Genomic DNA, 12379 nt, shown 5'->3' with positions numbered 1-12379 from the left:
ATTTCACAGGGCGTGGGCCAGGGCTTGCAACTGTGCCTTTCGAATCTCAGTGGCTTGTGGTGTCTCCTTGAAGAGTCCATTCCTCTCTGTCCTGAATCCCTGTGTCGGTTGGGTGGCTGGGAGGCTCAGATCTGCCACCATGTGGTGGTTTTCTTTGTCCCCGCCCCTTATTGGAGTATTAGAGATTAAACTCAACCACTGAGCCACAGCCCCATCCTTTTATTTTTTAATTTTTGATACAGGGTCTTTTTTTTTGAGAGAGAGAGAGAGAGAGAGAATTTTTAATATTTATTTTTTAGTTTTTGGCGGACACAACATCTTTGTTTGTATGTGGTGCTGAGGATCGAACCCGGGCCGCACGCATGCCAGGCGAGCGCGCTACCGCTTGAGCCACATCCCCAGCCCCGATACAGGGTCTTTTTAAATCGATGAGGGCCTTGCTACATTCTGGAGGCTAACCTCAAACTTGGATCCTCCTGTCTCAGCCTCCCCAGTCTCTGGGATCACGGGCCTGCCCCCCAGCTCCCCGCTGTGATTGTTTTCCTTATAAGGGATTAATTTTTCTGAAAAATTTTCAAATTTCAGAAAGAGTATTTCAGGAATTGAACAATGATTCATTTTCCTTTATTTCTACCCAGGTCACTTGCAAATGATTTGCAGGTGGACTTATTTTCTGAAGTAACTGATCTTGACTGCCTGATGTAAACCTAGAGAACTCTCATTACTGGGTGACCTGACCCTTGTCCTTAGCACAGTGATCAGCCCCAGAGTTCCTCTGGTGCCTTGAATCTAGGGCCACAAGACATACCTCTGAGTCCCAGGCCCTGCTCTACCCCGTTTCCCCCTCTGGGAGAGGAGAGAATGGTAGTCCTTACCCCTCAGAATTATTAGAAGGGTTCCACAAATTAATTAATGGCTTCGAGCCACACCTGCAGATAGTAGAAGCTGTGTAATGTTTGGGAAACAAAGTACATGTTAATTGTGACTTGAAGGGTTTGTTTGAGGCATTCCTGTGATGTCCTGTGGGGTTGAGAATCACCATTGGTCTCCTCTTGTCTCCATACCGGGGACCTCACAGACACTGTCACCTGTGGCTCTGTAGGCCCGAATGGCGGATTCCCGGTTTACAGATGATGCTTGGGCTCAGAGAGGCTGTGTTATGGGCCCAGAGTCACACAGCTGGTGGGGGCCTTTCCAAGTTGGGGTTTACACCCCTGCCTGAGTGTGGGGGTGCAGCCACCCTGTGCCCAGCTGGGGTCAGTGATGCAGCCTGCACCCCCGCCCCTCTCCCAGAGCTGACCATGGCTGAGATGCGGCAGAGCCTGGAGCAGGAGCGGGACCGGCTCATTGCTGAGGTGAAGAAGCAGCTGGAGCTGGAGAAGCAGCAGGCGGTGGACGAGACCAAGAAGAAGCAGTGGTGTGCCCACTGCAAGAAGGAGGCCATCTTCTACTGCTGCTGGAACACCAGCTACTGCGACTACCCCTGCCAGCAGGCCCACTGGCCCGAGCACATGAAGTCCTGCACCCAGTCAGGTAGCACGCACCCCGGGTGGCAGGGCGGGGGCCTGGGCTCCTGGGGACCCCGCGCTGAGGGCGGTTAGCTGATTGGTGTGGGTTCTGAGAGCGAGCGTGAGCGGGGCGCACAGACGGAGCTGATCGCGGAGCTGATCGCGGGCGCCTGGCTGCCGACTCGTGCGCAGGGCTTTTGATCTTCTCGTACGGCGGGGATGGTCCTCGGCATCCGCGGGGCACAGGGCAGCCCCAAGACAGAGCGGGCCGCTCCCCTGTCAGCAGTACTCGGGTCGATCCTGTTTTGGGGGTGAGAATAGACCCCATCTCTAAATGACGGGGATACGCGGCCTGTGTTGCTGAGGCGGCGGCAGCAGCAGAGAGGACTGCCTCGTGGGGGTTTTTCAGTAACGCCTCGAAAGCGGATCTTCAGAGCTAGCTTTTGTGGCAAAGGACTCTGGCTTTTGGGGGTTGGAATTGAAAGTCTTGGGCTGGGGTGCCGCTTGTGGTAGAGCACCCTGGGTGCCATCCAGAGCACTTCCCCCACCCTCAAAAGTCTCCATTTCAAAGAATTCACTGAAAATATTATATAAAAATCACAAGGGGCTGGGGATGTGGCTCAAGCAGTAGCGCGCTCGCCTGGCATGCGTGCGGCCCGGGTTCCATCCTCAGCACCACATACCAACAAAGATGCTGTGTCCGCCGAGAACTAAAAAATAAATATTAAAAAATTCTCTCTCTCTCTCTCTCTCTCCTCTCACTCTCTCTTTAAAAAAAAAAAAATCACAAGGTTGTATGTCTGTAGCAAAATGTGCAGAGCTGGCGTGTGAGTGACTCTAACTTGAGAAACGGCAGTCCAGGGCCGGCAGACCCTGAAGGTCCTAGTGAATATCTCTGAGGCTTTGTAGCCAGAATCTGGCTGTGTGCCAACAAGATGTCATTCGTAAGAACCGGTGGCCGACTCACTTTCTGTCGCCGTCCACGGGAGGTGTCTTCTCGCAGTCTTTAGACTCCTGCTGCCATGGCGTGCGTGGCACTCCGCTGGTGTCTGGAGTGTGTGAGGTGCCCCCTGCGGGCCCTGCAGCTTGGCCACACTGTCTTGGGCGTGGTGAAGCCTGGTTTATATGAGTCACTGTCCGATGCCCACTGTCCCCACCGTCCTCAGAAGCTCTGTGCTCTCTGATGGGTCTTTCCCACCTGCCTCAGACAAAAACAAGTGTCCAGGGCTGTGGTGGACCAGCCTCCAAGTCGTGGCGGGCTCTTGAGGACGGGTCATTAGCTCCGAGAACACGCTTTCCCTTCCACAATGACTTACTGAGTTGCTGAGGATCAGGAAGCCAAGGCGCTCTCACAAAACCGACTCGGAGACCTCTGGGTGCCTGGCCTCCCTGGGTCTGCACTGGACCCTGGGTGGGGCCTGACCGCTGGTGCTGTGGGGCGCGGAGTGGGCTCCACGCGGGGCCTGAAACCATTGTGCTTGGCTTCCCATGGCCTCCCTCTCTCCCCTTTGTCCCCAGCCACCGCCCCTCAGCAGGAAGCGGATGCGGAGGTGAACGCAGAGACTGGGAACAAGCCCTCCCAGGGGGGCTCCTCCGGCGCCCAGCCAGCCGCCTCGGACACCACCAGCGCCTCCAAAGAGAAGGAGCCGTCAGCTGAGAAGAGCAAGGACAGCGGCTCGGTGAGGACCCCGTGTGCCTGGCCAGTGCCACCCACCCTTTGTGTCAAAGACCCTTGCCCTTGTGTGTCCCACCCACCAAAGTCCCATGCTGTCTGGGTTTGTCTGGAACAGTCAGAAGCCAGGGGTCAAGGGCGTGCCCCCGTGGACGGGCCAGAAGGCGAGGCTGAGTTGGCCTGTGCAGGACCTGGCAGCTGCTCTCAGGACCCTCCCGGTTCAGAGCAGCGCGTCCAGGAGAACTCTGTGGTGGGGAGGATCCCACCCACTGTGGCTGCCAGTAGCCCCTGCGGCTGTGGAGTACTCAGGATGGTGAACGAGACCAAGCGTCAGATTTTTAAATTTGACCTTAGTTCACTTAGATGCCAGTAGCCACATCTGGCCTGTGCTGCCATGTTGGACCATGAAGGTCACACCCGCTCATCTCCCGTTGGGCTGTACCCGTGACATCGATCTTGGGGGGCACACGGATCATCTTTTATGTTTGTAGTCATGGTGGACTTTGGCCGTCATCATCAGATTATCAGTGGGGACCCTGGTCTCGGGGATGGTACTGCCTCACAAGAGGCTTCCAAAGTGAACGGATCCATTTCTCCTTCGGTGGTGCAGCAGACTGTGCGGGTGTTGGGTCGGTCAGCCAGCGGGTGCAGGCCACGGGGAAGATTCTCAAGCTCAGACTGGAGTGCGAGGGAGGAGTCTGGGAGCCAGAGCACAGGTGTGTGCACACCTGTCCGACTCGGCCCCGCGGACCACGCCAGGTGGAGGGCACCGAGATGCCCTGGGGGGCTCCGTTGGCCCCAGTGCCCTGAGTCCATCTTTCTTTGTATTTCTAGACCCTCGACCTTTCTGGCTCCAGAGAGACGCCCTCCTCCATTCTCTTAGGCTCCAACCAAGGCTCTGGTATGTCGCCCCCTGGTGGGCGAATGGCGCTTTCATTTCACGCGGGCAGGTTGGGAGCCATCTTGTCAGGGAGCCCAGGGTTAGGGCAGTGGTGTTCAGGCTGTTAGGAATCTTTGGGGTGCCTCAGCTGGGCGGGCCTGAGGGGCGAGGGTGTGGCTGGGTGAGGCAGTTCCCCACACTTCTCCGCACTGGTCAGGATCTACCTGGGTTTTGTTTACCGGGGCCCACGTGACACTATTTGGACACAGGGTCCTGCTCTGGGAAATGCAGGGTAAGCAAAGCGCCGTACAGTCAGCTCCTGAGGGTCCTCGGGCCTTCAGAGAGGCGAAGACAGTGTGGAGGTGGGCGGTGTTTCGGGACCATCCTCCCCTCTGCAGGCTGTTTGGGGACTTTTCTGAGACGTGTGGATTTCTTTCCTGGGGTTCGGGCCGCCCTTCTTTCTCAGCCCCGTGGTCTTTTCCCCGCACTTTCCTAAACCAGTTCTGGCCACTGCAGGTGGGCTCAGACCCAGGCCTGGCTCGTTGAGGACCGTCTTGCTGAATTCAGGGTTCTTGCCTATAACCTTTCACCCAGGGCCATTCTGCCTGCTGCTTCTCTTCAGCTGGAGACCAAAAACTTCATGTCACTTGTGCACATCGAGCGCTTAGAGGAAGCAGTGTCTGTGGTCAGGTGGGCAAGGTTCCCCGGAGGCCAGGCCTGGAAGGGCCGGTGGGAACTGGACGGTGGAGATGGTGGAGTGGCCGGAGTGAGTCTAGGGAGGATGTGAACTTGACCTTGGATTTGATGGAAGTGCCGTCAGAAAAGCACCGCCCTCGGGCTGGGGTCATGGCTCAGTGGTAGAACGCTAGCCGGGCATGTGTGAGGCCCTGGGTTCAATTCTCAGCACCGCGTATGAATAAAATAAAGGCCCATCGGCAACTGAAAAATATTAAAAAAAAAAAAAAAAAAAGCACCTCCCTTCATGCTCCCTTGTAGTCCCCAGATGGAACCTCCAGTCACGGCACAGCGTGGCACTGAGGTGCCACGGCATCTCAGATCGGTTCAGAACAGAGCCAGAGTGACTGAAGGTCTAGTGGCGTGGTAGCCCCAGAATATCGCCCTGCAGCTTGGCTTTCATGATGGCAATTTGAACGAGTTGCAATGATAAAAGCTTCTTTGGGAATCGAAGTTGAAAAAAAATGAGCTTAAAACAGGAACTGAGCAGCCTGTGAGGGGACTGTGGGTGTGTCAGAGCGAGGGGGCGCATGAGGAGGGCCAGGCTGGAGAGTGCTGCTGCCCACAGCCGGTGCCGTTCAGAGGTTCTGCATCTGTGAGGTGGTGACGGAGGTGGCCCGGGGAGACTCGTGCCGCTGTGTGTGTGGGATCTGCCAGAATAAAGATGGCATGTGGCACGGTGGCCGGGAGAGAGTGGTCAGGGCTGGAGGGCCTTTTTGTAGGTGGTCAGAGAGTAAACGCAGGCTCCGTGGTCTCTGTCCATTCGCTTCGCTCAGCCGTGGTAGCAGGAAAGCAGGCCTAAGATGACACAGAACCAATGTGAGGGTGTGGGGGGGTGTGGGTGTGCGCTAATGAGTTTGGAAGTGCAGAAGCAGGCGTTGGGCTGTGCAGGGCTGAAGCATCGTGGTATCTGGGGAAGTGACAGGAAGGTCACTTGGGAGCCTGTGGCTGCTGCCGGTGGGGGACCTGAGCCGGGCAGGTAAAGCCCCTTCTCTGGCGCGTCGAAGACGGCAGAGGACTGCTCACAGGTGCTTCCCGAAGGACAGGAGGCACTTGTCCTCCTGGTCACGCCCAGTGCCTGGGGGAGAAGTCACTGTGTCCTGCAAGGCCCGGAGGCCCGAGTCACTTGGAGACTGTTTGCCGAGCCAGGATTTAGGTGACCCCAGACCCGAGCTTCACCCGCAGGACCCAGACCAAAGCACTGCTGTTGGAAGTCAGAAGTGGTAGTGTCGTGCGCGTGGGGCTCAGTCACAGGGACCGCAGACGTGGCCCTGGTCTTGGTGTGCGCCTCCTCCCGCTCCCCTGCTCCTTCTTCCTACGTGGCCTGTGTGGCTTGGTGTCTGGGCTCAGCCCTGGGCCGCAGTCTTGCTCAGAGGACCCGGGTGCCCCGGCCTTTCTGTTTTCTCAGCCAGGCGTTGTGACTCCTCACCTGCACCGAGCCGAGGCGCAGCTGGAGGACGTTCCCCAGGACCACAGATCTGTCCCATGGCCCGTTTAATCTTGATCGCTGGCCTCAGAAGCACAGCTCCTCATCCGCCTCATCCTCCCTCCAAACCCCTTTCTTCAGCCCCCATTCCGCCTTTCCTTCCTGCTGCCCTCCGTGTGACATGGGGGACACGCTCTGCCTTTCCCTCCTGGCCACCTTCAGCGTCTGACCGCTTCTTGCTTCTTGTCCTTTGTCATAGCCAGATTCTCCGCTCAGCTGCCTCCTTCCCTAGGTGGTTAAATACGCTTCTCTCTCTCTCCGTGCTCCCTCCTCCACCGCCCGCGTTGCCGATGGAGTGTTCTACCCTGAAGGCCGTGTCTTCTATCTGCACTGTGCACACTGGTGGCCACTAATCCCTGTGGCTGTGGAACCCTCAAGCTGTGACTAGGAGTGGAGTTTCATACTTTACTTTAGCTGACTTAACAGTGGCTCTGCCAGGTACAGTGATCCACACCTGTTGATCCCAGCAACTTGGGAGGCTGAGGCAGGAGGATCACAAGTTCCAGGCCAGCTCTGCCAGGTTCAGTGATCCACACCTGTTGATCCCAGCAACTCGGGAGGCTGAGGCAGGAGGATCACAAGTTCCAGGCCAGCTCTGCCAGGTTCAGTGATCCACACCTGTTAATCCCAGCAACTCGGGAGGCTGAGGCAGGAGGATCACAAGTTCCAGGCCAGCTTCAAAACTTAGCAAGGCCCTAAGCAACTTAGTGAAACCTGGTCTCAAAATAGAAAAGGGCTGGGGGTGTGGCTCATAGGACTTCCATGTCTAAAGGGGTCTTCCCCCAGGTGTTTTTTTTGTGAAGATTGGGACTACACTGAAGGAGACGTGGTCCCCCGTTTTACGGCTTGGAAAGAGACTGGGCAAGGGCAGCAGGGCTGGGGTGTGGCTCCACTGTGGAGCACTTGCCCTGTATGCATGAGGACCTGGGTTCTGTCCCCAGCCCCACCAACACCTGCACCCCCCAATTTTTTTTTAATTTTAAAATTAAAAAAAAAAGTATTTTGGCAGAGGAGGAGTACCAACCAGAGGGTTCATCGGCAAAATGGAAGGACAGGAGTACTTGGCGCCAGGGCACTGGTGACATCTGCGTGTTGAGCAGCAGGGCCATGGGCCGCGTGGCCCTGTGGGAGTGCAGACCCGAGTGCTCTCGTTTCTTCCCAAAGCCACGTGCGCTGAGGAGTTGTATCAGAGCAGCAAGACTCTCATCTCCAGCCCCCTCACCCATCTGGCTAGCTGGTCAGTGCAGGGGAGATGTGCAGGAGGTGGACCGGGCAGGGGGCACCTGAGCTGTCTGCAGTACCTGTGCCGGGGGGACTGAGGAGTCCGTGTGGAAGGAGAGGTTTAAGTAGGGGTGTGAGCTCCCTTGGTAGGTGGCAGAGGCCTCCCCTGTTCATCTTTTTCTTTTTTTTTTAAATATATATTTTTTAGTTGTAGGTGGACACAGTGATTTTTATGTGGTGCTGAGGATTGAACCCAGTGCCTCACGCATGCTAGGCGAGCGCTCTACCACTGAGCCACGACCCCAGCCCCTCTCCTGTTCATCTTTTAAGACTTCACCCGAGCCTGGTGCTGTGGCGTATGCCTGTAACCCCAGAGACTTGGAAGGATGAGGCAGGAGGATCACAAGTTCAAGGACAGCCTCAGCAACTTAGTGAGACCTTGTCTCTCGATACAAAAAAAAAAAAAAAAATGATTTTGCCTGAAGCAGCTGCTCGGGCCGACAGAGGGGAACAGGAACTAGAGCAGGGGTCTCTCCCCAGCCGTCTCCTGCTGGTTCTGGTTCTTATTAACATCCTCTCCTATACCTCCATTTCTTGATTTGATTTTTAGACAAAAGGCAAGGGTGAGGTCCTCTTGTGACTTCCTCCTCCAGTGTCACTAAGGCTACTCCTTGGGGGCTACCCTGCAGGCCATGTCCTCAACACCCCCTCTTCTTGTGCTGCTGCTGGGGGCACCGTCCACTGACCCCACTTGACCCCCATCTCCTTCCCCCTCCTTCCCGTCATACCCTTTTGGGGACCGGAGCATCTGCTCTGTAACCGTGGTCAAGTCTCCTTTTGTCCATCTGAGTCTGCAAAGCTGAAGGGACAGTGGCCACCTGCAGGGTGGTGGGGTCCGTTTCCTTCTCAGGCTTCCTTGCCCCTGGAGGCCCCCCCCCCTGCCCCGCGCCCATCTTATTTTCAGTTTTTTCCACCAAACTCCTGACCACGCCAGCTATTTCCCCGAGACCCTTTTCTTCCACTCTTCGCCTCTTTCAGCTGCAGGTCTGATTTGTGGGCGAGGAGTGGCCTCGCCCCTCTGCAACCCTGCCCCCTGCCCCCAGCTTCTCCAGCGCCCTCCATCCCTCCTTGCGCCTGGCCGGGTCACCACTGTCTTCACTGACCCGGATGCTACCTTCCTCCCATGGCGTCCAGCGCCTGCCTGTCTTCTTGTTGGATCAGGCTGTTAGCAGAGCAGGCGGTTTTGAGGATTTTGCTTTCAAAATCTGGACACCCTGGGGCTTATCAAGTGCCGGTGGCTTTCCGTTACCGTGGGCCTTGTCCCCCGCCTGTGGCGGGTGCTGTGTGCAGTGGTCCTCTTGGGGTTTGATCACGTGTTTGAAGGCCGCAGTGGCCCTCGGTGCCCGGGGTGGGAGCACAGAAGCCAGCGGGTTCCAGCTAGCGCCCTGGGGGTTGTGCGGAACCGCCGAGCCGGACTCTGAGCTGCCTTGGTATCTCTTCAGTTAGCAAAAGGTGTGACAAGCAGCCTGCCTCCACCCCAACCACCACAGACCACCAGCCGCACCCCAACTACCCCGCCCAGAAGTGTAAGTATGACCTGTCCAGCCGCGGCCAGCTCGGCTCGCCCAGCCTCGTCCTGTGTGTGTCCGTGTTTCTGTGGCCGTGTCCTCCTGTCCTGTCGCGTGGGCTCCCCTTGCTCTGCAACTTTCTTCTTGGTGGCGCCTCTCAAGGCCACTGCCTGCTGCTTCAGGGCGAGAGCCGGCTGGGCTGGGCTTCTGGAGGGTCAGCCACCAGCTCTCCGCAGCCGGTGGGACGAATGCACCGCGCCCCAGTCTTCCAGGACCCCAGCTGGTCCCAGTTGTCACCAGAGCCGCAAGGGTGACTGCCCTGTGGGACTTTTCTCATGTGTAGTGATGACCAGCAGCGGCACCCCCTAGGGACGCTCCAGAAGAGCTCCAAGTGCAGGGATGCCTAGTGGGGGGAGGGGCCAGAAGATCAAGGCCCCAGCCCCGTTTCTGCCCGCCACAACACTGCCCCCTTCTGGCCGGCCACACGAGCTGCCAATAAGTTCTCTCCTGGTGACACCCGCCTGCCATCCGACCCTCCTGCCCCTTGTCTTCCAGAAACAGAGCTCCCGACTTACCTCACGGGCCTCTTGGTAGGCACTAAGAATTGCAGCCCCGTTAGGTAATAGCAGGGTCCCTTCCTCAGCCACCCCGATTCTGCCTGTAAGCTTGATCCACGACCCCTTCCAGCCCAGTGTCCGCCCCTCACCTCAAGAATGCTTAAAAAAAAAACTGTCTGAACGTAGTAACTTGGTAAGTGACCCAAGGCACGCGGGAGCTGGCTGCTGGCCGCGGAGCCTGCAGAGCTGGACTGCTGGAGGAGGGCCGTCACTGGCTCCTCTCTGACTCTTCTGTCACCGCTTGTCACTCAGCTTCCTTCCTAGTGCTGTGTCTGTGTGTCCTTGAAGCCATCCTCGGTCTCGCTCTGGTTCTGCATCCTTTTTAGACCCCCCATTGGGCCTGTGCGTCCAGGTGGGCTTAGCCCTCTGGTCCACAGTTGTCCTTATTTTATGATCCTCCCCCTTGGGTGGACACTTGTGATTTGGTCATGGGTCTTATTTTTCATGTTGCCTCTAGATTGGTTGAGGCCCGCGGTGGGGGGAAGCACACTGCCGGCCAGTCTCCAGGGCCTGCCTCCCTGGCTGAGCCTGGACGCAGGGGTGCCCGGGACGTAGTGAGGGTACAGGTCTGGCTCAGCAAATCCTTCCTGGGCGACTGAGCCCTGTCCCAGTCATCTTCATCCTTGACACCCTACTGATTTTGCAGCCAGCTGTGTTAAGTCCTAAAACTCCTCAGCTAGAGGTCCTAAGTTCCACCTCTGTATTCTAGAGAGCCGCAGATGGGGGGAGATGGACGTGGCGGGATTTGGACCGTCCATCGTAGGGGGTGGGGAGGAGAAGGTGGCTCCCCGGCTAGAGCGGGCAGGGGTGCTGACCGGCGCCTTCCCCCCGCAGACCACTCCCGGAGTAGCAAGTCCAGTTGCTGGGGCAGCGGCGAAGAGAAGCGAGGGTCGGCCCGCTCCGAGCTCGGCGCCGGCTCCAGCGCCAAGAGCCTCATCCCGAAAGAGTCTCGGCTCGACGCCTTCTGGGACTAGGGGCAAGCTGTGACCAGACCGCCCGTCCCACGGGGGAGGACCGCGGACACCAGGAAAATAGGAAACGGCGGAGACGGAGAAGGACCCCTTCAGGCTCGGGAGGGCCACGGGCAGCCCCCACGCGGCCGCTCCAGGCCCTCGCCGAGCGCCCGCAGGAGGGGGCCGCTGCTGTAGGTGTAAATAATGTACAATTTGTGGATGTCACTGAACTAGAGCACCTTCCCTTTTTATATTTGTATCGACTTTAACTTATAAAAAAAGAAAAACAAGTTAAAAAAAAAAACCCAACAACGAAAGGAATGTTGGCTGCGCCCTCGGGGCACGCGCTCCTGGGCCGGGCCTGGTGGGCACAGTGGTCCTGGGCCGGGCCTGGGCTTGCTGCTGCACAGGCCTCACCCTCGGCCCCTGGGGAAGGCAGCGTTGTCCTGTATCTGTCCACAGCACGTTGGTTGGGGTCAGGAGCTCCAGCCCAGGCTCTGCCGTGGGGACCCAGCACGCCAGGCGGTGGCCCCTTGCGGATGTCTACGTCACTGTGTCCTGCCACGCAGGCTCTGCAGACCAGGAGCCATGGGGGAGGGGCCGTTTAATCTGTGTGGTTTAAGTGGTGGCTCCTAAAAGGGAAAATCAACATCCTGTTTACAGAAGATGCTCGGAGGCTAGTGAGCCCTGCCCAGCTCGTCACCAACTCGGCAGCAAAGAGAAACCTTTTCTTGTTTGTGGTTCCTTTGGACACTCACACACCCACGGGAGGAGATGCTGCGCTTCTAGAAGCAGGAACTCAAAGGCAGATGCACACCGGGGAGCGTGCGTCGGGGGAAGCATGTGTGTATTATTTATATGATGGAGCTCTGCGTTTTTATGTAAGCATGAAACAGTGGCAGTATGAGAAAGCAAGACCGTCATGCTGTCTGTTACACTACGTAAGCTGTAGTACCATTTTGTATGTTGTGTAAAACAAAAAGCATTGATCAAAGCAAAAGGTGATGTATGTATATGAGAATATTAATTGTACGATATCATTCCAGTACATTCTGTTGTACATTTTAGTCTCGTTTACTTTCTCTTCATTGTTGATAAGAGGATGCTGGCTGTACGGTTTCCAGCTAGCCACCCACATTAGAGAAGAAAGAAGAACAGATATTAGAAGAAAGCAGGAGAGAAAGAACATTTGTGAATTGCAGTTGTCAAAAAAAAAATAGCCTAGCTGGCCTTATTTGTGAAGCATAATTGCTTTTAGCATATGGAAGTATTTTTTCACATTTTCTTTGTATAAAATTTGTATTAAACTTAAATATCTTTTTTGAAGATGGTGTTTCTTTGTGACTGAGCCCGTGGAGTCGCACGGTGTGGTCTTGGGTTCCTTCCTTCCCTCCCTCCCTCCTCTCCTCCCTCCTCCCCTCCCTCCTTCTCTCCCTCCTCCCCTCCTTCCCTCCTCTCTCCCCTCCTTCCCTCTTCTCTCCCCTCCTTCCCTCCCTCCCCTCTTCCCTCCCTCCTTCCTGCTCCTCTTCCCTCCCTCCTTCCCGCTCCCCTTTCCTCCCTCTCTCTCCTTTCCTCCTTCTCTCCCCTTCCCTCCCTCCTTCCCCCTTCCCTCCCTCCCTCCTTCCTACCTCCTTCCCATCCCCCTTCTCTCCCTCCTTCCCCCTTCACTCCCTCCCTCCCCCTTCCCTCCCTCCCTCCCTCCCCCTTCCCTCCCTCCCTCCCCCTTCTCTCCCTCCCCC

At 56.9% G+C, this 12379-nt stretch overlaps 1 protein-coding gene across 19 annotated transcripts in view; it reads left to right on the top strand.

Moving 5' to 3' along the window:
• Positions 1 to 12046, top strand: part of ZMYND8 (zinc finger MYND-type containing 8) — a 98961-nt gene extending 86915 nt beyond the window's left edge. For 6 of the 19 annotated variants that reach the window (XM_081289540.1, XM_081289525.1, XM_081289539.1 and 3 more), the window contains 5 exons: positions 1294 to 1533; positions 3027 to 3187; positions 4015 to 4081; positions 9005 to 9088; positions 10522 to 12044. In XM_081289540.1, coding sequence (XP_081145666.1) covers positions 1294 to 1533; positions 3027 to 3187; positions 4015 to 4081; positions 9005 to 9088; positions 10522 to 10661 — 692 coding nt within the window. In that variant the 3' untranslated portion in view covers positions 10662 to 12044. Of the gene's footprint in view, positions 1 to 1293; positions 1534 to 3026; positions 3188 to 4014; positions 4082 to 9004; positions 9089 to 10521 lie in introns of all 19 variants that reach the window. The other 13 variants (XM_081289534.1, XM_081289543.1, XM_081289535.1 and 10 more) reach the window with 10 other exon arrangements.
• Positions 12047 to 12379: the final 333 nt, after the last annotated feature.

The sequence above is a fragment of the Spermophilus citellus genome (genome assembly GCF_964194105.1).
Source record: "Spermophilus citellus genome assembly, chromosome: 4".
Lineage (NCBI taxonomy): Eukaryota > Metazoa > Chordata > Mammalia > Rodentia > Sciuridae > Spermophilus > Spermophilus citellus.
Note: the sequence above shows the minus strand (reverse complement) of the source record. Positions and strands in the feature narration are given on the sequence as shown.